The sequence below is a fragment of the Podarcis muralis genome, chromosome 5, assembly GCF_964188315.1.
Source record: "Podarcis muralis chromosome 5, rPodMur119.hap1.1, whole genome shotgun sequence".
Classification (NCBI taxonomy): Eukaryota; Metazoa; Chordata; class Lepidosauria; order Squamata; family Lacertidae; genus Podarcis; species Podarcis muralis.
The window spans coordinates 36527782-36550105 of NC_135659.1; the positions used below are offsets into that span (position 1 = coordinate 36527782).

A 22324-nucleotide genomic window follows, 5' to 3' on the forward strand; every position below is an offset into this window, starting at 1 on the left:
CAGTCTAAAGACCTATTCACAAAACCAAGTTTTATCAAGAGAATTGTGGCGGGCAAGCTTCCCATACAAGCAAACTGTGTCAAATAGTGCAGGCACAAACTACTCATCAACATTCCCAGGAACTGAGACTATTTCCTAGACTGTAGGCAAGCAATTCCGATTACAAAATATTCTATGTATAGTATTCTGGCTTACAAAGGTCTGAAAGAGAATCCTGCACCAGGTTCCAAAACTCACCTGAACAGCTGAGAGCAGTCTCAAGAAAACACAACACACGTAAGAAGAGCCTGCTGGGTTTAGCCAATGGGCCCATCTAATCCAGCATCTTGCTCTCTCAGTGGCCTGCCAAATGCCTAAAGGATGCCTTCAGGCAGGACCCAAATTCAACAGCACTCTCATCACTTGTGATTCCCAGCAACTGGCATTCAGAGACATGCTGCCTCCTATAGCAGAGGTAGCACCTAGCCACTGTGACTAGTAGGCATTGATGGCTACTCAAGCTTGAGCATTCTCAGCTTCTTTCAATCAGGAGACAAAGAAACAGAACAGAGTAGTGGCAGCTGGCTGCTATATATCCCATTCTGGGCAACAAAATGGAGCTACACATCAGTTGCAGCTACACAGGGCAGTGGAAGGGCTATACTGGATCGCAAGGAGGAATTTTTATTCACTAGAAGCAATAAGGCATTTACAGCTATGTGCAAGGTGTTTATATACCAATATTTGGCATGCACATTGTGTTCCTTTTTAAATACACATTTCTTGAGCTCCCCATAAATAGGTTTTACAACTCCAGAGCCCCTACCCATTGTCAGTATCTTTGCAACTTTGTTCCAAACTACATGGAGGCAAACACCTATCTGTCCCAGAAATCATCTTTTGTTTATTATGAATGCATATCAAGTGATAATACTCATCAACTCAAAACTCTAAATGTCAACAAATGTGTACAATAAGTGGTCCTATCATCATTTCTCATTGATTTCAACAGGGTTCAATGTACCATGTCGGATAAATTATATTAAACAGCCAATGCAATACATATAGCATGACATGAATACTAATGGAAAATGGCTCCTGTTTTCATCTTTTGTTTTTGTTTTTAAAATAAAGCTTTGCATTCAAGCAGGCTTGGCTTTTTGGAAAAAAAATGTTGCATTGATTTCCAAATATGCATTGTAAATCATGCCCTATCATCACCTGCTATCATGATTAACCAGGAGTGAAAATAAGATTATTGAAATTAAGATGAAGATGATGACCTTTTAGAACTCTTCCATGCACAATTTTCAGCATATTGCCAGTTAAGGAAATAAATGGCATAACAGTAAAAGGTATGGTATGAACATAGTGCATGTATCTTCATTTAAGACAAACCAAAATAAAACCTTCTATGAATGTAAGAAGCTGCTTTATACTAGTCAGACCATTGTGTATCTAGCTCAGACTGGCAGCACCTCTCAGGGATCTCATTCTGGAAGCTTTTCCAACCTGGAGATTCCAGGGACTGAAGCTGGGAGCTTCTGCATGCACAGCAGATGCTCTGAGTTCCCAAAGGCCATTGGAATGCGGGAATACGCAACGCGTTGAAATGCATGAATACGCAAACCCTTCGCTTGAGAACCTCTATACAAACACTGCCCCATGAAGAGGATTGCACATCGAGGAAAAGAATACGGTTCCCCCCCCCCCCCAGATTCTGGAGATAAGGTATCGATTGAAACATTATCCTGACTATGAAGGTGCCACTGAGATCCTGAGATACATGGGTGCATAAATTTGGTGTTGACCAGGCAGTTTCCACACATGCCACAATATCTCTGATGTGGTTGCAGTGGGGAAATCATCAAAACAATGTGGCTGCCACACCACGCAAACAGCCGGAGGTTGGAGGAAAAGGATGGTCTAACTTTGTTTTCTACAAGGCTGAGGAAGAAGAAAGACCCGGTTAATCAAAGATAATACAGAAGTGTTCTATTCCAAGCTCCACATCAGCATAGGAGGATGAAAATATATGCACATGCTAAAAATGCCATAAAAATAAATTACAGTAAATTACAGTATCTGTTTTTGTTGTTACCTTTTTACACCTCTTTCTAGCATCTGTATACATACAATAATGCATTTTTAAGTGCTGGGTTTTGGGCTTATTTCCCCCCAAAGCGTTTTAAAAGTTGTTCCACAGCTTAGGCAACTGCAGCTTGACCGTATATTTCTCGGCCAAAGCAAACCGTAGGATTTACTTCATGTTAAAAATACAATGGCTTTACCTACAATAGGACTTTAGCGCTTCAGTTAATTAGCTTATCATGTGATTAAATTATATTCTTTTTTTCTTAGGGAGACAAAGCCTGTTTCCTCAGCTTCTCTTGGCTGCTTGAAAGAGAAGGATTTCCTGTTGCATGTGTCACCTGCCCTTTCAAGACAGCATAGAGGAATAATGAGGTTTTGGCTAATCACTGATTCTCTGTCCCCAAAACTGTTTTGACTGTTCCACACACACAAAAATGCTCCCAGCCCCCTAAACAAAAAGAAAGCAATGGTAACAAATACAGCTAAGATAACAATGCAGATAGCTTGCTGCAGGTGATGTTCCACTAAATTTTAATCAGAGTAGTTCCGCTGAAATTAATGAACATGACTCTGAGTAAAACATAGTTGAACGCTATGGCTTGAGCTGTCACAGACAAGTGCCTACCAGCAGGGTTTTCCAAATTTAGGTCTCCAGCTATTTTTGGACTGCAACTACCATCATCGCTAGCTAGCAGAACCAATAGTCAGGGATGATGGGAATTGTAGTCCAAAACAGCTGGAGACCCAGGTTTGGGAAACACTGGCCTACAGGATCTGATAAAAGCCACATTATTTTATGTTCCTTTCTCGACACTTCTAAGGCAGAATGACTCTTTTTCAGCTATGCTGAAGTAATTTTAGTTTCCTTTACTTATTTAGAAACAACTGTAACATTGCATTGTCTGGCTTCCATACAAAACAAATAATATTTACCTTACAAAGTTTGGAAAGAGAGGAAGGGTGTGGATGTGAGGGAAAGTTGGACCAGGTAGAAAGCCATGGGTAAGGCCATATCTGGGCAAGAGCTGGAAGTTACCCATTCTGTATGTATAGGATTGCATTTTGGCTTCCTGAGTTTGCCTGATCAATGTATCATTGCAAGAGCAAAGCTGTATCAAGTAATGCAATCTTTAACAAGGTTGCTTCACCTAACCTACTTCTAGGTTGAAAATACAGCAGCTGGTTACAAAAAAACAACAACCCCAGCTAACACTAAGTTGGGAAATTCAGGCAACTGTTCAGTGTTGTATAGTGATAGCTACTATCCAGTACATTTGGATTAGCTAAGCTCCTAATAAAATCAATGGCCAACTGGCTATATGGGGAAGGAATAAAACAAAGAATTCCCAATACATCAGTCTATAACAGGGGTGTCCAGCTGGTTGACTGTGATCGACTGGTTGATTCCTGGGAGGTTTGGGTCAACCGTGGTCTCTTTTTCGCTTGTGTGTGGGAAAGAGGATCCCAGCGCCTGAAAGAAAGCTCAACATTTTTGACCTCCCCCTCTAAAAAAAAGCTCAACAACTTAGATCTGACCCCCCCCCCCCAAAAAAAAGGCGTAGATCACTGCCAGTTTTTTATTCTGTGAGTAGATTGCAGTCTTTTGGGAGTTGGATGTCCCTGGTCTATAACAGTGGTGGAGAATCAGCAGTAATACAGAGTCACTAGAACTATTTGAGATCTTTAGCTGCACAGGAATAAAGCCAATGAAACAACTCTAACTTAAATGGAACTGGGTGGCCAGATCCCAGGTCTGCCATGGACTCACTAGATGGCTGTTGGCAAGTCAGTAAGTTCACCAGCTAAGAAGGAGAAGTAACAAGAATGCTCACGGAGGGCCAGCTGTGGCATAGGCCACAGGCAAAAGTTTGTGGCATTCCCAGAAAGCAGGTAACATGAAATAGCAGGGCACAGTCCCTTTTCAATCCTGTGTTGCTGCTTGCCTCCCGTGTAATATGGTGGAAAACACCTACATACTGAGCCAAATGTGGTCTACCAGCTAGGTGCTACAGCTAGGTGCCAAGTGTTTCACAACCTTCCCTACTTTTGTGTGTTTATCAATCTGCTGTAGGACTCTTTACATGGTTGAAAATATGCATTCTGCATCGTGGCTCACATATTAAAAAGTACTTACTGACATCAGTAGGACTTACTTCTAAGTAGACATGTTTAGGGTGGCACCATAAGCAGCATATTGGCTAATACAAAATAGCAATATTTACAAAACAAGTATTTCCTGTTTGTCTAATATTCAGTAAGAAAAAACCCTCAAATTTCATTTCATTTGGGTTGTAAATGAGACAAAATGGTTTTTGTCAATTACAACAACACAAAGGCTTTATTACTGCTGTGTTCTCAACAACTACTTATCACCAAGTGTTGTTCGGGAGTTGTGTCCTGTGATCAGTGCTGGTCCAACAAGCACATGTCCCCAGTGAGAGCTTAGAGAAATGCTTGAGCAAATTGCTTAAGACAGGGAAATAAGTATTCAGCATGGGAGCTGTTAAATTTCCCATAAGGTGAAGGTGCTGATAGTATTCCATTTTGTTGCTGTTTCTCAACAGACCCTTTAGGAATTTTATTTATTTATTTGGCTATTAAGTTCAATCTATCCTGAGGACTTAAAGAATGAAAGTGTTGAAAAATGGGGCCTGAAAGGAAGAACGAACAATATTAGCAACACCTGATGCATACATTAAATTGCCACTTTATGCCTGCACATAAATGAATCAGAATCTACTACATTCTGTTTGTATGAAAACAACAGGTTTTATGGATAGGATTGTCTGGAAGGACTCTTGTTCAGTGGTTACATGGCAGGCAGAAAATCAGTTGTGGCAGTTTTTCCCAGCAAGAAGGTGTGGTTACAGATAAGATTTTCTGAGTTTCCCAGGATAACTTGTTTACACTCTCAGGGTTATGTTTACATGATGACCGATAAGTGATGGGAGGCTCATTAATACTTGGCTTTTAGTTATCCACTCCTCTATTATTAGTTGGGCCAGTTATGGCATGATGATCAAGCATGGTTTATAATCATGGGAGATAGCCATATCAAGTCTCAGGTTAGCAAGTCTCAGGTTCATACACTCCACCACCCCTCCAAGACTGTGAGCAGGAAATTGGAAACACTATTTTTAAAAATTATTATTAATGACACTTCAGCAATACACCTGAACCCTAAACCATGGTTCATTTTGACTATGGCTTGTTGAAACAAGCTTCACAACAAACCATAGTTCAGATTAAGCACACTTGGTTGGTTAACAATGGAAGAACAAGCTGTGTTTATTTAAAAACGGAAGAGCTTCTGACATCCTCACCCAATTTTTACCAGGACTCTTTTCTTTCCACTCACATCTTCTGACTCATCTGTGATACAGTGCCAATGAACACCACAGTACTACTGCAACTCTGTGCACAAGCCAAGTGGGGCAGCGCATGCCACCCCCATATACTAGAATACCACAATTCCATAAGAAAGCCATCACACGTAGTACATATCCCATTCTCACTTGGCTTTAATGTGGCCACCTCCTTCAAGCAAGTACTGAGACTAAACTGGGTTAACTGCATTATAGACAATTGTCGTGCAAAGAAGAGTTCCACAAAAGTGATCCAATTTAGCTTTGTTCTTACTTACTGCACCAGGACAATATTGGAAAGAAAATACCTCTGCCTATTCTCAGTGGCCCATAAAGAAATAGAAATATGAAGCTCAAGGAAGAAACCTGCCTTACTGAATATACAAAATGCGTTGCCCCTGAGCTGAGTGACAGATTAAGGCAAGCCCTGTGCAATGATATTTACCAGCAGATATTACATTTATCTCTGGCAAAATCTCAAAAAAGCTGAATCCATCTATGGTGCACTCCTCTGTATTCCTAGGGAGGGGTTGTTATTGTTTACATTTCCATAATGTCAATGCCACTGTCTGTTTCCCTGTGTTTACCACACATCAGCAATCTGTCACCTCTACTCATGGCCCCCAGTCTCAGCCCTTGATTACAAAGTTCTATTAACCCAAAGACAGCAGCAATTCACAAAGATAATCAAGAAGAAAGGTCAGTGGCTTATGAAGGAAAGCACTGACCTTTTAGTAAACCTCCAGGGTTGCAACTCAGCAATAGTGTAAAGTATGAAAATGGTGGGATTCCATGCTCCCTCGGTAGCAGGCTATCACCCCGACACCACTCATTTAGTGCCACAGCTGTGTGCTACCGTTGTGACAAAAAGGCCAGGACTGTAAGCAAGTAACCGTGCATGAACTATCAGTGCAGATAGCATGGGAAGGAAAGCTAATGGAGGCACTATGGGAAATTGAAGACAGCCAACATTGCAGGGTGACCTTAACATTTGTGCACCTGCCTTGTGGTCAAACCTTGGAAGAATTAGTAAAAAGAGAATGACTGAGCGACAAGCAGCGGGTTGCATGCCTTCAGAACATTTGCGTAATTGGAAGTGGAGAGCGCCAGTTGCTGAGCACGCCAGGTTGTGGGCCACAAATAATAAGACAGTTTGAAGGAACAGCCTAGGCTGGCCCTCACTGCCTGTGCAAGCTCCATTAGAGGGCACTGGGAAAACCCATAGGATAAGCTAACAGAAGGGGAGGAAGATCTTAAAAGGTATTACACCCATCATGTGCCATTGAGTTTGCAGCCAAGCAGAATTGGAAGGCTGCAAATCTTAGGTAGATCCTACAACAGAGCAATTAAATTCTTGTGTATGCAGGTTTCCACCACCACCATCATCATTCTCCTTACCAATCTTTCAGCATAAAGCCCCAGGAAGGGTTACAACAAGAAAAACAATAGTTTAGAACAAAATAAAAGCAGCCAACCATACACTACAATTTTCAAGGTAATCTAGAGTTTTCAGGTAGGTTGAGGGTAGGGCTCCTCTTTGCCCACCCAGAAGGCCATCTCGAACTCCATTGTCCCTGCTTGTACACGTAGAAAAGGATCATCAATTACCTTGCATGTACATGCAAATTGCATGGGACCACCTGGGTGACTTCCTTAAAATCCCTTGCAATTTATACCTATGTAGGCGATCCATCTCTATATGTTCATGTGGGAAGAGAGAGGAGCTGTCCACTTGTTGGCCTGGTTAGTCAGAACTGCTCCAGTTCCTCAGATATTCCATTGTAGTGTAGGGGGGGGGGGAAATGGTGGTGCATTTGTAGGTGTCATCTTTAAAGAAAATTAAATTTTAAGACACTGAAGTTATGGAATGGGTCATTACAGGTAAGAATGCTATGTTTACTCACTTGAGCCTTAAATATGCAATACGCATATGCCTAAGGAAGGCAAACATTCACTATATCATGCCCTATTATGTCCATAAATTGAAAGCTTAATCTTTAACTCTATATCTAACATTTTCATGCAAACCACTCCTATAACTTGGGAAGGGTTGTGTGAATATTATAACACGTTGTTCAAATATTCACTGTAACTGCAATGCGTTCTTCCTTAGTGGCTTAATGTGCAATTTGGAAGGAAAAAGTAAGAGTAATTACTGATGTAATAAAACACGAACATACTGGAGACAACTCCATGGAATTTTAATTAGGGAAAAGCAGAATGTGTTATGATTTTCCTGTCCCCAAGTGTACATCTCATTTTCATGGATTTTGTTGTTGTTGAAAATTTAGTTTCATCTTCCAAAGGTAGAGACATAAAAGCACTTATGATGCAGCTGAGTATAAGCTTCAGCCTTCTTATAGAGGATATCTGGTACAGCACCCCCCTTTTTATCCTTTGCTCTTTAGAATAAGGTAAAACATAAATATCTGAGAGGCTGATTCCTTTTAATTTATTTGCACTTACATCTGCTTAGACTAAGACCACAGCAAGCCCTGGCTGCGACAGTAGAAGATTAACACTCTTGTCATAGTAACATGCTTGAAAGAGAAGCTTAACTTTATCCTGAAGGTTCATAAAACTTCCCACGTATGGAGAACAACTTTAATATACACAGTATAATATAATGCTCTATACTTTTACTTCTAAAGACAAGGGAAATATGGCTCTAGAGACCAAGATGGAAATATTACATCCATTGTGGAAATATTTAGCTGGCGGGGTGAGGGAGGGGATAGGAAGAAAAATTATACTACTTTGTAAAGTTTGCTTCAAAAGAATTATTCTGAGTTCACACAAAAAATAAAACTACCTTTGTATCAGGATATAAGAGGAACACACAATTTCATATTACTCTTGTCAGACACATTACCTTAAATATTCTCTAAGATTACCACCTTCCCCCCAACCCAGACAAACAATTTCCATGGACTTCACCTCATCACATGGAACAATTTTTAAAAGTGTCTGTTAAGAGCTTCCGAGACTGTGTTTAATGTAGCCTCCTTTAAATCTGCGGCTTTCAAGTGGCATTAATCTTCCCTTCCCATCTGTTAGACTTTCCAAGATTATCATGGCAAGAGAAAGTTAAAAGTATGAATTATTCTTGAAAACACTGTTTTTCACTTACCGTAACATAAATAAGACATAATACAGTCATGCATAACACACACACACACACACACACACACACACACACACACACACACAAAACCTTAAGAGACACAGAAAATGAAGTCATATTTGAAAATAAATACAATAATGCTATCCTGTGAAATACATGCAAAAACTAAAATATGATCTCTGTAGCTGCTACCAAGAGGAGCTGAAAATATCAGAAGGTTAATGCATGTGTCCCTTCCACGTATCACCACATCCAACAAGATGCTTTCATTAGGGCAGCAGCAATTAATTGGTTTGCTTAATTAATTAAGAAAAACTGATAAGAATGCCCTGATTAATTGGCAAGCTGTTTTATTCATTTTTAAAATACATGTACATGCAAAAATTGGCAAGCAACATCCTGTCTGTAAGAGGAGGGAAATGTTTTTCTAAAGAAAGATCATAGAATCATAGAATCATAGAGTTGGAAGAGACCACAAGGGCCATCGAGTCCAACCCCCTGCCAAGCAGGAAAAGATGTATGTTATGAAATATGCAAGCATTGTCTAAAAGCAAAGAAAGCATGTTTTTTTCCTTCTGAAATACCAATTTTATTGAAACACGTCAACTAATAAATGAATCAAAACTCATACAATTTCAAATGAAATTTCTTGCATTTTTGGTAACAACAACATGTCTCCATCTGACTGGGTTGTCCCTGCTACTCAGGGTGGCCCCCAGCAAAATATTAAAAATGCAATAATATATCAACCATTAAAAACTTCCCAGTACTGGGCTGCCTTCAGATGTCTTCTAAAAGTCAAATAGTTGTTCATCTGCTTGAGATCTGATGGGAGGGCATTCCACAGGGAGGGTGCCACTACCAAGAAGCCCCTCTGCCTTGTTCCCTGTAGCTTCACATCTCACAGTGAAGGAACCACCAGAAGACCCTCGGAGCTGGACCTCATTGTCCAGGCTGGACAATGAAGGTGGAGACGCTCCTTCAGGTATACAGGGGTGAGGACATTTAGAGCTTTAAAAGTCAACACAAACACTTTGAATTGTGCTAGGAAATGTACTGGGAGCCAGTAGATCCTTTAGGACCAGTGTTATATGGTCCCGGCAGCTGCTCCCCAGTCACCAGTCTAGCTGCTGCATTCTGGGTTAGTTGTAGTTTCGAGACACCTTCAAAGTCTTCATCCCTTTTAACTATACAGTTGCAACTGCCAAAGGCCAGCAGCAATTTGTGACAATCAAGTAATTCTTGTGCACTCTAGGAGCTTTGGAAGAAATAAGGAAAGTTCATAAGGTCTGTATTTATAACAGACCTGTGCAACTTGTTATCCACTAAGCCAAACATAGCCCATCCCAGCCCCTGACAGGGAGCAAAAACTGGAGGTTTATCACATCCCTGGAGGATTACATTTTTGGCTTGGTACATTAAGAGTCCCGGCATAAAATAATAAAAAAAGAAGGAAGGCAAATGCTGGCCACAGGCTTAAAAAAGCTATCCTGTGCTTTCCTGCAACATAATGGAGGTGAATTTCACCGGAACAGGAGAGAGGTTTTGTACACAGACGATGAAATTATAAAGTTGTGTAGGAAGGCAGGGGGAGGCAGAAGAGAGGAGAAGAGAAATAAGGAGAAACAAGTTGAGAAACACATTCTGGAGCCGCGAGCAACAGGGCAAAATGTTTTATCACTATTTGGAGGACTGGAGGAGAACATGTTCCTGATAACAAATGCCATCTCCAGAAGCGCTATGTCCTTTTATACCTGATTATTTCTTACTAAACAATTTCCCAAGTACAACACTTTTCCCTAAAGGTCCCTATATACACTGTGCCTCATATATAGATGTACATGTTTTCCACAGCTCTTCGGTTGCTGGATTTTATTTTCCCTTAGAGGGAACTGCAAGGACTAATGTGCTATCCAGTGTTATTACAACTGTTTCATCTACTCCTGACCTTCCTGTAACCAAAGGGCAAAATGTATTCAAATTTAATATAAGGGAAAGGGTGGATGTTAAAAAATATTTATTTTATGGGTACTAAAACCAGAGCAAATCTAACATGTACTAATAACACACTTGAACAGACTGGAAACCAGAGGTTACTTGACATGGCTGGCAAGGCAAATTTTACAGTCTATAAGAAATAAGCAAGGCATGTTCACAATTCATAATTTGCTGTGAGACAGTATCCTCTCCGTCTTCTAGGCTATTTCTTATCAAATAGCCTATTTCATCAAGCTGTTTTGACTACATCTTCCATCTGCCCTTGTGCTTCCAAAGGACCTTCAGAAGAGCAAAACTCCTAAGTCACGTTGTTAAGTCTTCTTATCAAAAAGGAGATGGCATAAAAAAGTCTATTAAATGCACCTTTACCACTTCTGCTATATATTTTCTCTTTACAACTTCCCTTGACTCAACATCGATAGGAAGATGCCTTCTCCCTTCCACAAAAATACCCAATCTGATACTGCAATTAAGAATGCTGCTTCAAAAAAAACCCCCACGTAACACTTACTCTTTATTACATACTGTATTAGCATTTCTGTGAATCACAGTCGAGAAAACTATCGTTTGAACAGCTGCAACATTTCAGGTTCCTAGGGCTGACTCAAAACATTTTGCTGGCTGAGGCTAAGCATAAAATGGTGTCCTCGCTCCACCCCTGCCACATCACAAATCAAGGCCAGTCAAGCCATTTGGCACTTGAGACATAAAATATCATAAGTCCCTCTCTATGGCAGTAAAAAAAAAAAAAACATTATAATATATTCATTTCCTTTTCATGACACTGGAAATCAACTGCCTGAGGCAATGAACTGCACTTCACTCTGCCTAATGTTAGGGCTGGCCCTGCAACCTTTGGCATTATTCAGCAATGCTGCTGTGAAAGCACCACAGAGCTGAACAGCCCACACCCATTTTTTTTCTACCCTAAAGGTTTCCACTGTGCTGCTAAAAAGATATCCCAGTTCTCTCTCTCTGAGCCACAGTATCACGCATAAATGTGAAGATTCCCCCCCCCCCCCCAAATATACAGACTGCAACCCTGTAGCCACTTACATGGGAGTAAGCTCATTGAATCCACTCATACATACTTCTGAGGAGAAATGTACATGATTGCTGTATGCAAGATTGCTGAAGAATGTTGGCCATTTTTAATAGTGTTCTCTATAAGAACATTCCATAATTATTCCATAATTAAACAGGAAGAGCAGGAAATGAAGAGACCCTGTGTAGGACAGAAGCAAAGACAATGCAATATCCAGCCTCACCTTGAAAGTGGCCTTTGTGCTGTCACATCAGCTTATATCAGCACCAAAGCTCAGTTGAGTTGATTACACTAATTAGGAGCTAAATTAATACACCATGGTCCTTAATATCAATGCCACCTTTGTTTCATGGGCACCATTATCTGCATGTGTCACTGAGCAATGTAGGGCAGGTTAAAGCAGAAAGCCAGTGACAAAAAGATACTAAAAGCTAAAGCCCACATTTTTCGTTCAGCAAAATGCTATTGGGTGAAGGAATTTCTATTTCAGCTGATCGCATTAAAAGCCAGCTATGTCTCCTTAACATGCTTTAGTTCTTACTGGGGGTATAGTGTGTCTCTCTGTGTGTGTGTGTGTGTGTGTGTGTGTCTGTGTGTGTGTGTGTGTGTGTGTGTGTAAGTAAGTAAAAGACATCTGCACTACACAGAGACAGAAGACCTAGCTAATACTCATGCAAAATAATTTTTTGGGCAATTTTGATGCATTTGCAGAGTTGTCAATTTTTGAGGCAATTTAAACCTTTTGATCTTTTTACAATTCTAGTGACTAGTATGCTCCCATACTTGTGGGCAGGTGTGGGTGATGAGTAAGCCGCATCAAAGATTATGAATTTATGTAGGATAGCATTATGCCCGGGATGTATGATGTGGCCAGAGGCTGAGTAGCTGTAACTAGCCGATTAAGTTCACATATATATAGCACTACTGCACTTTTTGATTAAATAAGTTATTGCTGCTGGAGGACAGTAGTACGGAACTTTTCCACCCTAGCAGCAAGTGCTTGAGATTAAATTCTAGCCACACAGCAGCAGAAAGAGAAATGGGGACCAGCCCCTACATTATGTAGAACCTCAGGGATTAGCCTTGCTCTTAGGTCTCAGTAAACTGAGGCCGCTACTTCATCTTGCTGCTGTTACTTATGCGTCCTGCCACCTTGCTTGTCTTGAATTCCCTTTCTGAGTCTCTGAATTCCACAAACTGGCTTGCTCCATGGACTGGTACCAATGTGCCCAGTTCTATCAGAGAGAAGTGAGCATATTTCTGACCACAGCACATCTCTTTAGTATGTTTACCGTCTCAAGCGCATCACTGGGCCTTAATAATATGGCATTCCAGCCAGGGATGTAGGAAGGCATCACTTTCCATTCTGCTCTGTATGCATAACATGCAGCACTGTTTCTGTTCGAATGCAGTTTGTTTCCTGCAAAAAACTATATTATTTGTCTCACTGTCCACTGTGGCGCAATTATGTAATTAATTACGTGTTAGCATTGTGTTATTCCACCCCATTCATTTCAATACAAAGGAAATGCAATGGAAATGGGGGGAAATGTAATCAATTACGTATTGTTTGCAGAGTGAAAGAACTGTCCAACATGCCTAGTTCCAGCCTTCTGGTCACATTCAAAGCAGCTTTTTTTGCTGGGGCAAAGCTTCACACCTTTATAGTCAAACTATCCCCCTCCCAAAAAAAGCACAGTAAAAGTATCTCAATAAGACAATAAGTTCCTATATTTTCCCACAGTAAATACATAATGATGTGGAATTTTAAATGCACAACATGTTGAGCTAATTGATACATAGTTAGTAGCAATAAGGGATAAAGTACTTCAAGGGATTACAAACAGAGCTGGTGCCAAGTCAAGACTGACAGCTGCTTGCAAGAAACTAGCAATCTGGCATGGAGCAAAAGGTACCATTTTCTATCTTTGTTCCACTGCTTTGTGATACAGATAGAATGTTATCACTTAATGCACACTGAAAGTTTAAACAAGAATCATCAGAATGAAATGAACCGGTGATGCAATTTTTCAAGCTCAGAGAAATAGTTAATGCTGCTGGGAACAAAGAACACACACAACATGCGCAGTCAACATCTGAATGATGTTTAATGTGAGTTTCCAAATTTCTCTTCCCTGCTCTGCTGGGGACAAAACAAACTCGTGGTTTATTTCTCTGCAATAAACCGTGAACTGAACACTGCTCATTCACATTAAACTTGAGTTCATTTTAACTATGGTTTAATGTAGCCTTTGCCAACCTGACACTGCCCAGATGTTTTATTACAGCTCATGCATGGGAGTCGTAGTGCAAACTTGGGGGGAGTTATAGGCCAAAACATCTGGGGGGCATCAGACTGGTAAAGGCTAGTTTGATGTGATATGCAAATGAACCTGTCCATCTAGATATTTGGCTTCAATCTCAAGGTTGTAGAGTAACTGTATGGTAACATCAATGACCTTTATGGAAACCAGAACTACCCACAAGGATTATATGTACAACTAATGGCTTATTGTATCATTTGACCCTTCAGGCTTGTCTGCTGAGCATCAATCTGAAGTAGACATATATACATATATATATATATATATATATATATATATATATATATATATATATATATATATTCTCTCTTATCTTTTTTAGCAGCATGCCTCCTCACACCTGGGTGACTGATCCTCCTCATCCAAGATCTGGTAGCCTCTCTGTTCTCTTGGATGCGCATTCACATCCTGAATCATAGTTGTCAATAGAGGCTAGTAGTGATTTGTTCCCAGCTCTCAGCAGTACTGTGCATTGGTTCATCCATACAGAAAGCCAATTGTTATTTTCCTGCGCACAGCAGAATCCAAAATGAGTTTGTGAGCATGCACAAACCAATCACTGGTTTGTTGTGATTCTTCCTTCAAGCAATGCTGTTTCCCAACACTATATGATTTGCTTGCATTATTTGGTCAAGAGGAACTGTTACATTAATGAAAGAACCCCCAGATTTCCTCTGTAAATGGATGCAGCGACTGGATACTTAACCAGTCCTCTGCACACTTCTAGACAGTAAGTCCCAGGAAACTGAAGGGAAGGAATTACTTCTGCATATCCATGCACACGATTGCATAGTTAACCTTTTAATGCTAAACAAAAGATAGTTTAATCACTAACTTGATTATTTGACCTGTTCCCCTCCATGCAATGCTTTTTAGAATGTTAGATTAATTCTGATTAAATTGTGATGTGTTTGAAAGTAAAAACTTGTTATTTCAAGCTTTCATGGTAAGTGGTAATCTCCATCGTCTTATATAGAATAGAAACCTTTGGACAGCCTATTCTAGAACAAAGGGATCATACAGCTGATCCAACTACTTCACCTTTCAGAGCAAAAATGGTAATCTTTAACCATCCAGATTGCCTCCTATTCCAAAGTTCTGGGGAAACCCCTGGAACTTTAGGGGGTGGGGACTTAGGGGGAACAGAGGGGAGAAAGTTCTGTTGCACTAGCAGACCATGGTCTGCTCATGCATAGCCCCGCTTAATGATACATTGAATTCCACCCCAAGACTCCTGTTGGTGGATATTGAACAGCAAATGCTCCATTACTATCTATATGCTCAGCACAAGCCCTTTGACTGTGAACTTTCAATGGGTGCTACTCTTAGGAAAGTGAACAAAAGATTGCAGGCTTACTTGATAACAAAGCATACCTGGCTTTTTAAAGAAAGATATTTGAAAACTACATACACCAACATAATGAGCAGAAGTAACTGATGTAAAGCTTAAATTGAGTACCAGATACATTCCCTCATGGCCTTATCTTGTATCACAAGAGATGAAGCAGCAACCCTCAACAGATTCCATCTGTTACAAAAAGTTCTCCATAGAAGAGAATTATTATTATTTTTGTTCTACAACAGCAATAACCTTTTCTCTCTTGCTTCAATTATACAAAGTAATTATGTCCCCAAGTATGTTCTGTACTGGAGACTATGGAGATTTCAAACTATTTGCAGAACTACTCTTCATTAAATATATATAGAGAGATATAGATATATATAGCATATGCATGCAGATATGTGTGTGTGTGTGTGTGTGTGTGTGTGTGTGTGTGTGTGTGTATATATATATATATATATATATGCTTTCGTAGATTTTCACGGGTATAGGAATGCAGGTTTTGGTGTCCTCGGGTGTCTTCCCGTGTAAAAGTTGGGGTGTCTAGGCGACGTTTCGACGAGGTCTCACTCGTCATCTTCAGGCTGGTGCTTTCGGCTTCTTGTTACTGGAACAGAGCTATATATATATATATATATATATATCAGTGTGGTACCATTAAATTATGCTAGTCATCATGCTCTCTGAAAGCAACATATTCTAAGTCTTCAGACCAGTTAAAACTTGGAGGTTTTCCTTCAACTATTTCTATAGAAAAAAATTCCCTTCTTCCAGTTTCCAAATGTTAAGTCGGTAGTGAAATATCTCATTACAACTAGAAAAAGCAAGTCACTTGAACCAGATCCCTTTATTTATTTTTCCATGTATTATGAGTAATACTGAACTGTCTTTTCATTCAAGTTCTGTACATGGTATTTATCTGCAAGTGACCAACATTATCTTCTGTATTTGTTACTGCTGTCAACTTCATTTTGTTTTTGTTAAATTATCTGAAAATTGCGCTGATACTTCTTTCTTGAAAGAACAACCCTGCTTTCATCAAATCAAGGCTATATATAGTGTTTGAACCTACTAAGAAAGGAAGGGAGGAAGCTGTTTACTTTTGACACATAGTCATGAACAGATCCCATAGGAATTATGTATGATGCGTGGAAAGAGAAAATACAATGTTAAAAAAAAATTCAGGTGAAGTTGTGATAGAAACTGCAAAGTTTTCTACGTATCTTTTAGTACTGCTGTCAGACACAACCTTCAACACCTTGTTCCTAAATACACTGTATTTCCAAAATTGCTCTCTTCTGTGGAATTTCTAGTTGTTGTTTATACACTTTTCATAGAGCATTCACATGTTGTCATTGTTAGTCCATTGCTTCCCCGATGTTATTAGACCTGCTTATGGGTAGAACACAATTCTTGCAACCGGATAACTAAATAGCCGTATGCCATATGTAAGAAAGTCTGTCCAGTAGGTAGGCACAGTATTTGAAGTCTTTCTGGGATTTTGTGCTTTTACACTGAATGCTTCCTCTTTGCATCTTCAGCCAGCTTTATTGCTTTCTGTTGATGCGTGGTGGAGGACTCCTGAAATAAATAGCTTCAGATTTGCTCATTGAATAGTCTCTCTAACAGAATAAACTTCATTATGTATACTCTGAAGGAAGCCCCATTGAGCTTCCTAGTAAGAGTGCTTAAGACTGCAACGTAAATTGCAGAATGTCCTGTGGTGGCTTCTACTCTTCTGTTCTCTTTTCTTTTTTAAAATGCTTTATTAAAGGCACCATTAAAAAATAAATAATGATTTAAATGACAAGAAATCAGTAATTAAAGACTTCTTCTACCACAGGAAAAAGAAACCGACGTGGGGACCAACTGAGACGGACTTCATTCAAGTGATAAGCCAGGGGCTATTTGTCACTCAGTCCTCAAAAACCTGGCGCAATAAAACCGTTTATTAGCATGAAAACTGAGCTTTACTGACAACAAGAACTTACTTGTGAGTAGTAGGCATTAGAAAGCAGTCTTCTGGGTTGCCGTTGGGAATGGCATTGCTGGATAATAAAGCACTCTATTAAGCAGTGTGTGGAACCTTTGGGCAGGATTCACCCAATGAGTCCTATCTGTGCAAATCTTGCATGAGGGCTCCTCCTTGCACAATGGGGCTTCTCCCACCCCCCTCCGTCCCACAACACCCTCTGGCGCCTGCCAGAATGGGCTTGTGGCAGTTATGGGAGAACTCCCAGAACAGCATGGAGCAGGAGGATTGACGGATGGGACACTCACATAGGATGATGTTGAATTCCAGCCCTATGTCTCAGCTCTACTCCTAGCTAGTTATAGAAAAGCAATGCCTCAGCAGTGCTGAAGGGCTCCAGTCCTGAAGCACCCTTACCTAAATTTTGTTGACTTGTAAAGCATTTATTTCAAGAGAACTGTACACAGGGGCCATAGCCTTATATTAGAAAGGTGCAGTAATTAATTTTTTTAAATCTCAAATTAATCCATACTTCATCTCCTGTATCGCTTAATCATGCTTTTTAAGTAACTCCTATCAGTAGATGTATGATTTTAAAAACAACCAAAGGACAACAATTACTACAATGCTTACTACCAAAATCACAGTAAAATCTTGCCTATTTACTCTGCACAGCCACCTGAAATGTGCACAAAGAGCACTTGCTCTTCCTGTATGGAACAGAATGGTCTTCAGACTACCTGTCTGAACTGCCCCCATGTGTTAAAGCAATGACAACACCCAGCTCTCTGCAGGTAGAAATAGAGAAGGCAGGCTCAAAGCCTTCTTGGTGACATAGTAGCTTATTGCAGGCTAAGAATTTACTGTGAAGTCCTAGGAGGCATGTGCTTGTGTGCACATATTTTATCCGGTTTTTCCACACACAATATACATTTAAATCCCATTACACCACAATAATTTGGGACCTCTTCCCACACTTCTTGCTGCATTAAGAAAACCATACTTTTGTCACCTTTGCTTCAGAACGCAATTAGAGACTATCAGTCTTGAAAGTATCCTCTGTAGCAAATATTACTACTGACAAGAGTGTCATTCTGAACTTATCTACATCACCAAATTTTACTTCTGCAAATAGGTTTGTATAGTACACACAAAGCATGCACAGCATTGCATCATCAGTATCATGTATCCAAGGCCCAATGGAGAGGTTGAAATTTGTATGCACCATTTTTATTTTTATTTTTAAAAAGCCAACTATCTTTCCTTTGCCCTTGAGAATATTGATTCTGTGGGGTCTGCAAAGCCTTCAAAACCAATGTTAGAGACTTTGATCTGCTAAGAAGCAGAAGTTGCCCATTATAGGTAGACCTACAAACTGGCAGATGGAGCTTACTTTAAAGGAAGGAATTCTTTCTGAAGGTAGTGCCCTTTTCACGAAAACACTTCTGCAAAAGGGAGTGATTAAAGCCTGTTTATCTGTTTGATTCTGATAATTTAGGCCACGCCAATTTTTTTTTGTCTGGAAAAGCTCCCAGTGTAATAGAACTCACTGTTAAGACACTTCCCAGTTGTGAAACCAGTGGGTGGTATCTGACTAAGTCATACAGGGAACAGACCCATTGAATTTATCCACTCATGGTGGCAACAGTGGAAGACGGCACAGCCATTGGGCCCAAATTAGGCTCTGTGCTGGTTGGCACTGGCTGTGGAATCAGCTGGGAATCCAGCTGGGATTTCCAGCCCATTTGGGGGCTTTCTGCTGGGCTCTGCTGGCAGAGACACCAGTAGGCCTTCTGCTTACCCACACATGGGACGCTAGTTGAGCCAGCAGAAACAAGAGGGGGGACATCTTCACGCAATCCAATGCCTCCTTTGGGATTTGGATTGCAGCCTTAGTTAGGATACCACCCACTGTATACAAATGAAACATTCCTCTCTCTCTCTCTCTCTTTCTGTTATTATCCTTTACTGAGTTTTACATTTATTAATTATATACATTTTCCATTCATTCTTCAAAATATGTTAAGTATATTTTTTTAAAAAAGAAACGTTTCTCTCTTAACGAGCAATAGACAGTATGTGGTGTTTGCTCTGAGATATCCCATCAGGCAATATTAATAAAATAAAACTGGCTCAGCTGGAACAGCACAAGCCTCTTCATCTCAAGCCCCACGTTCATCTCTTTGAGCCCCACGTTGGGCAAAAGATCTCTGCATCGCAGAGGGTGGGACTCGATGACCCTTGTGGTCCTTTCTATAGGATTCTATATGAATTCATTATTATTGTTAACAACATGTATTTGCTGCTTTTTGTTTCCCCCCCACAGAAAGTGATCCAAAGGGATCTACAGAATAATTTGGACTGATTGCCCCTGCAATAAAGGGCAGCCTTTTGAATGGCAACGTGACCCCTAAAAACATCCCACAGGGCTATATGTCCATGGGGCACTCCACTCTCAGTGCCTCTGAGAAGAGCGTGGCTCTTATTGTACAGGCCTCCTTAATTCCCGGACGTGGGTGGCGCTGTGGGTTAAACCACAGAGCCCAGGACTTGCTGATCAGAAGGTTGAAGGTTCGAATCCCTGCAACGGGGTGAGCTCCTGTTGCTTGGTCCCTGCTCCTGCCAACCTATCAGTTTGAAAGCACGTCGAAGTGCAAGTAGATAAATAGCTACCACTCCGGCAGGAAGGTGAATGGCGTTTCCGTACACTGCTCTGGTTCGCCAGAAGCAGCTTAATCATGCTGGCCACGTGACCCAGAAGCTGTACGCCGGCTCCCTCGGCCAATAAAGCAAGATGAGCGCCACAACCCCAAAGTCGGTCACAACTGGACCTAATGGTCACGGGTCCCTTTACCTTACTTTAACTCCCATGCTATTTCCCCATAGTTCATGGAACAGAAATGTCTATACACACCCCTTTTTGCCGGAGAACTTTCATCAGTCGGCCCAAGCCAAGGGCCCCAGAGGAGCCAGAGGAGCTCTCCCTTCGGCGCCCTTGTCCGCCCTTCGCCTCCTGCCCCCCCCCACCTCGCCACCTGCGCTCACCTTGTGGTCCAGGACCCCGATGTAGCCTTCCAAGGGGCGGTCGGGGAGGCGCCTCTGCCCGCTGCCGCCCAGTTGCTGAGGGCTCTCCGGCTTCTGGCTTGCCGTCACCGCCACCTGCTGCTGCTGCTGCTGCGGTTGACTTTGCTCTTTCGGGCTTCCGTCGCCGCTACTGCCGCCGCCGCCGCCGCCGCCACTACCAGCGCCTCCGCCTCCGATGCTACCATACATGAGCAACAAGCTAGTGCACATGGTGGTGAGCGCTAAAGACACAGCCAGCCCATGGCGCTGAAAAGGGGGACAAGGAGACACGCTGAGAGAACCCGCCGCGCGCAGGGGAGAGGGCGCTCCCCACCAGGCAGGCGGCGAGCGGAGCGCTGCGGGGCCCGAGGCCGGACGTGGTGGAGATGGCGGAGCGGGAAACGGCAGCGGCGGCGGCCAGGAGGCGTTGCGCGCGGGCGGCTCACCGTCGCCGGGGTCCCTCGCGGCTCAGTCGCCGCCCCTCCAGGTCTCCCGCTTCCCCGCCGCTCTCCTTCCCCGCCCGCCCGCGCGCGCCTCGCCGCTTCCCGCCTCGCCTTTGCAACCCGCCACTGTTGGAGGAGTTCTGATTGTTGTCAATAAAAGCTCGGCGTCTCTCTCTCTCTCTGCACACCCGCGCCAGTCTACTCATGTGAGGCAGCCCTTTTTTGCAAGTTTCCCCTGTCTTTTTTTTTTATGGCGGGGATGCGGATGGGTGTGAGGAGAATGCAGCTCCGCGTCTTGGTAGCCTTTGCAAGTTTTAACTTCTTCTGGAAGGGCTTGGGTCTCCTCTCTATGGAGAGATCCCTGCAGGTTGCTGAGAACGGGCGGGTGCCACTCAGCGCTACCATTTTAATCTCTGGGGTGGCGGAAGAAGCCGGGGTGAGGAGGGGTGGAACCGTCTATTTCCAGCCCCTGCAAGTTCCAAAGCAGAGAAGCCTCTTGAAAAGTGCAGCTACCTCCTGAATTTGACCCCCACCCCTGCCTTCCTAAGCCCCTCTCTCTTATCCTCCTCTCACTTTCCCGGCTTACCCTTTCGCTGCCATTCCCACTGCTCCCACGTTTTGCATTTTTTTAGGTGGGAGAGAGAGCAGTGCCTGCCCGTGATTATTGCCCTAAGCGCCCGAGATCCCTCCTTGCAAGGCAAGTCGGTTCAGCTGAACACCAACAGCCATCATCATGGCATGTGAACCTATTTGCTATTTAAAAATAAGGCAGGCGGGAAGTTCCTTTGCTTCTCTTCCTTGACAAGGTTTCAGCCCAGGACCCCCTTGCAAAATTGCCCATGGAGCAAAAATGCCCATAATAAATAAATAGGGCAAGCTGCACAGAGGCTGAAATCACCCGACCCAAAGGAAGGCTGGGGTCTCTCTTGTCTGTCTCCCCCGACAACTCCCAGCCAGGTCTGGTGGTTTCGCTTCACAGTTCCTAAGGACCGGAGGCGGGGGGGGGGGGGAGAGTAATCTGGGACCATTTTTAGTTCCTGCGAAACTGACTTACCATCAGCGTCTTCATTTTCGTGCCCCTCTCCTTTAGATACCGCGATCTCAGGCTCGAGCGACTGAAGCCACTTTTTCCTCGAGGGTTTCCATTGCGAAGGAGCCGGTTAATGCGGTTTCCGCCGGGGATTGGGAGCGGGGATAAAAAAATCCAAAGCCACAGTCGGGATCAGCCCAACCTTGAGCTGTTGTGGGAAGCGCGGCTGTTGCAGAGATTAGAGAGAGAATTAAAACTGGACCCTTTTAGAGTCTCCCAGTGATCTACACAACTGCCGCCTGGCGGGGCCTTCTGGGTCCTAAGCCGCGCCGGCTCACAGCCCCTTCTCGGGCTCAGCATAGGTAGAATTTTAACAGTTTACGTTTAGCTTTTATTAACCCTAGGTGAAAATCAGGTGCCTACTTTCTTCCGATTTGTGGAGAGGGGAAAAGATCGCTCCAGGAGACGGGAAAAGGAATCCTAAATTTGCACTCACAAACTCTACAATGGCATATTCGATCAGTGAACGATCCTTTCCTGACCAA

At 42.2% G+C, this 22324-nt stretch overlaps 1 protein-coding gene across 1 annotated transcript in view; it reads right to left on the minus strand.

Moving 5' to 3' along the window:
• ST6GALNAC5 (ST6 N-acetylgalactosaminide alpha-2,6-sialyltransferase 5) overlaps positions 1-22083 on the minus strand; it is a 78686-nt gene extending 56603 nt beyond the window's left edge. Inside the window, exons 1-2 of the mRNA XM_028733056.2 lie at positions 21804-22083; positions 20289-20573 (exon numbers count right to left, since the gene is read on the minus strand). Coding sequence (XP_028588889.2) covers positions 20289-20573; positions 21804-21818 — 300 coding nt within the window. The 5' untranslated portion in view covers positions 21819-22083. The remainder of the gene's footprint in view (positions 1-20288; positions 20574-21803) is intronic.
• Positions 22084-22324: the final 241 nt, after the last annotated feature.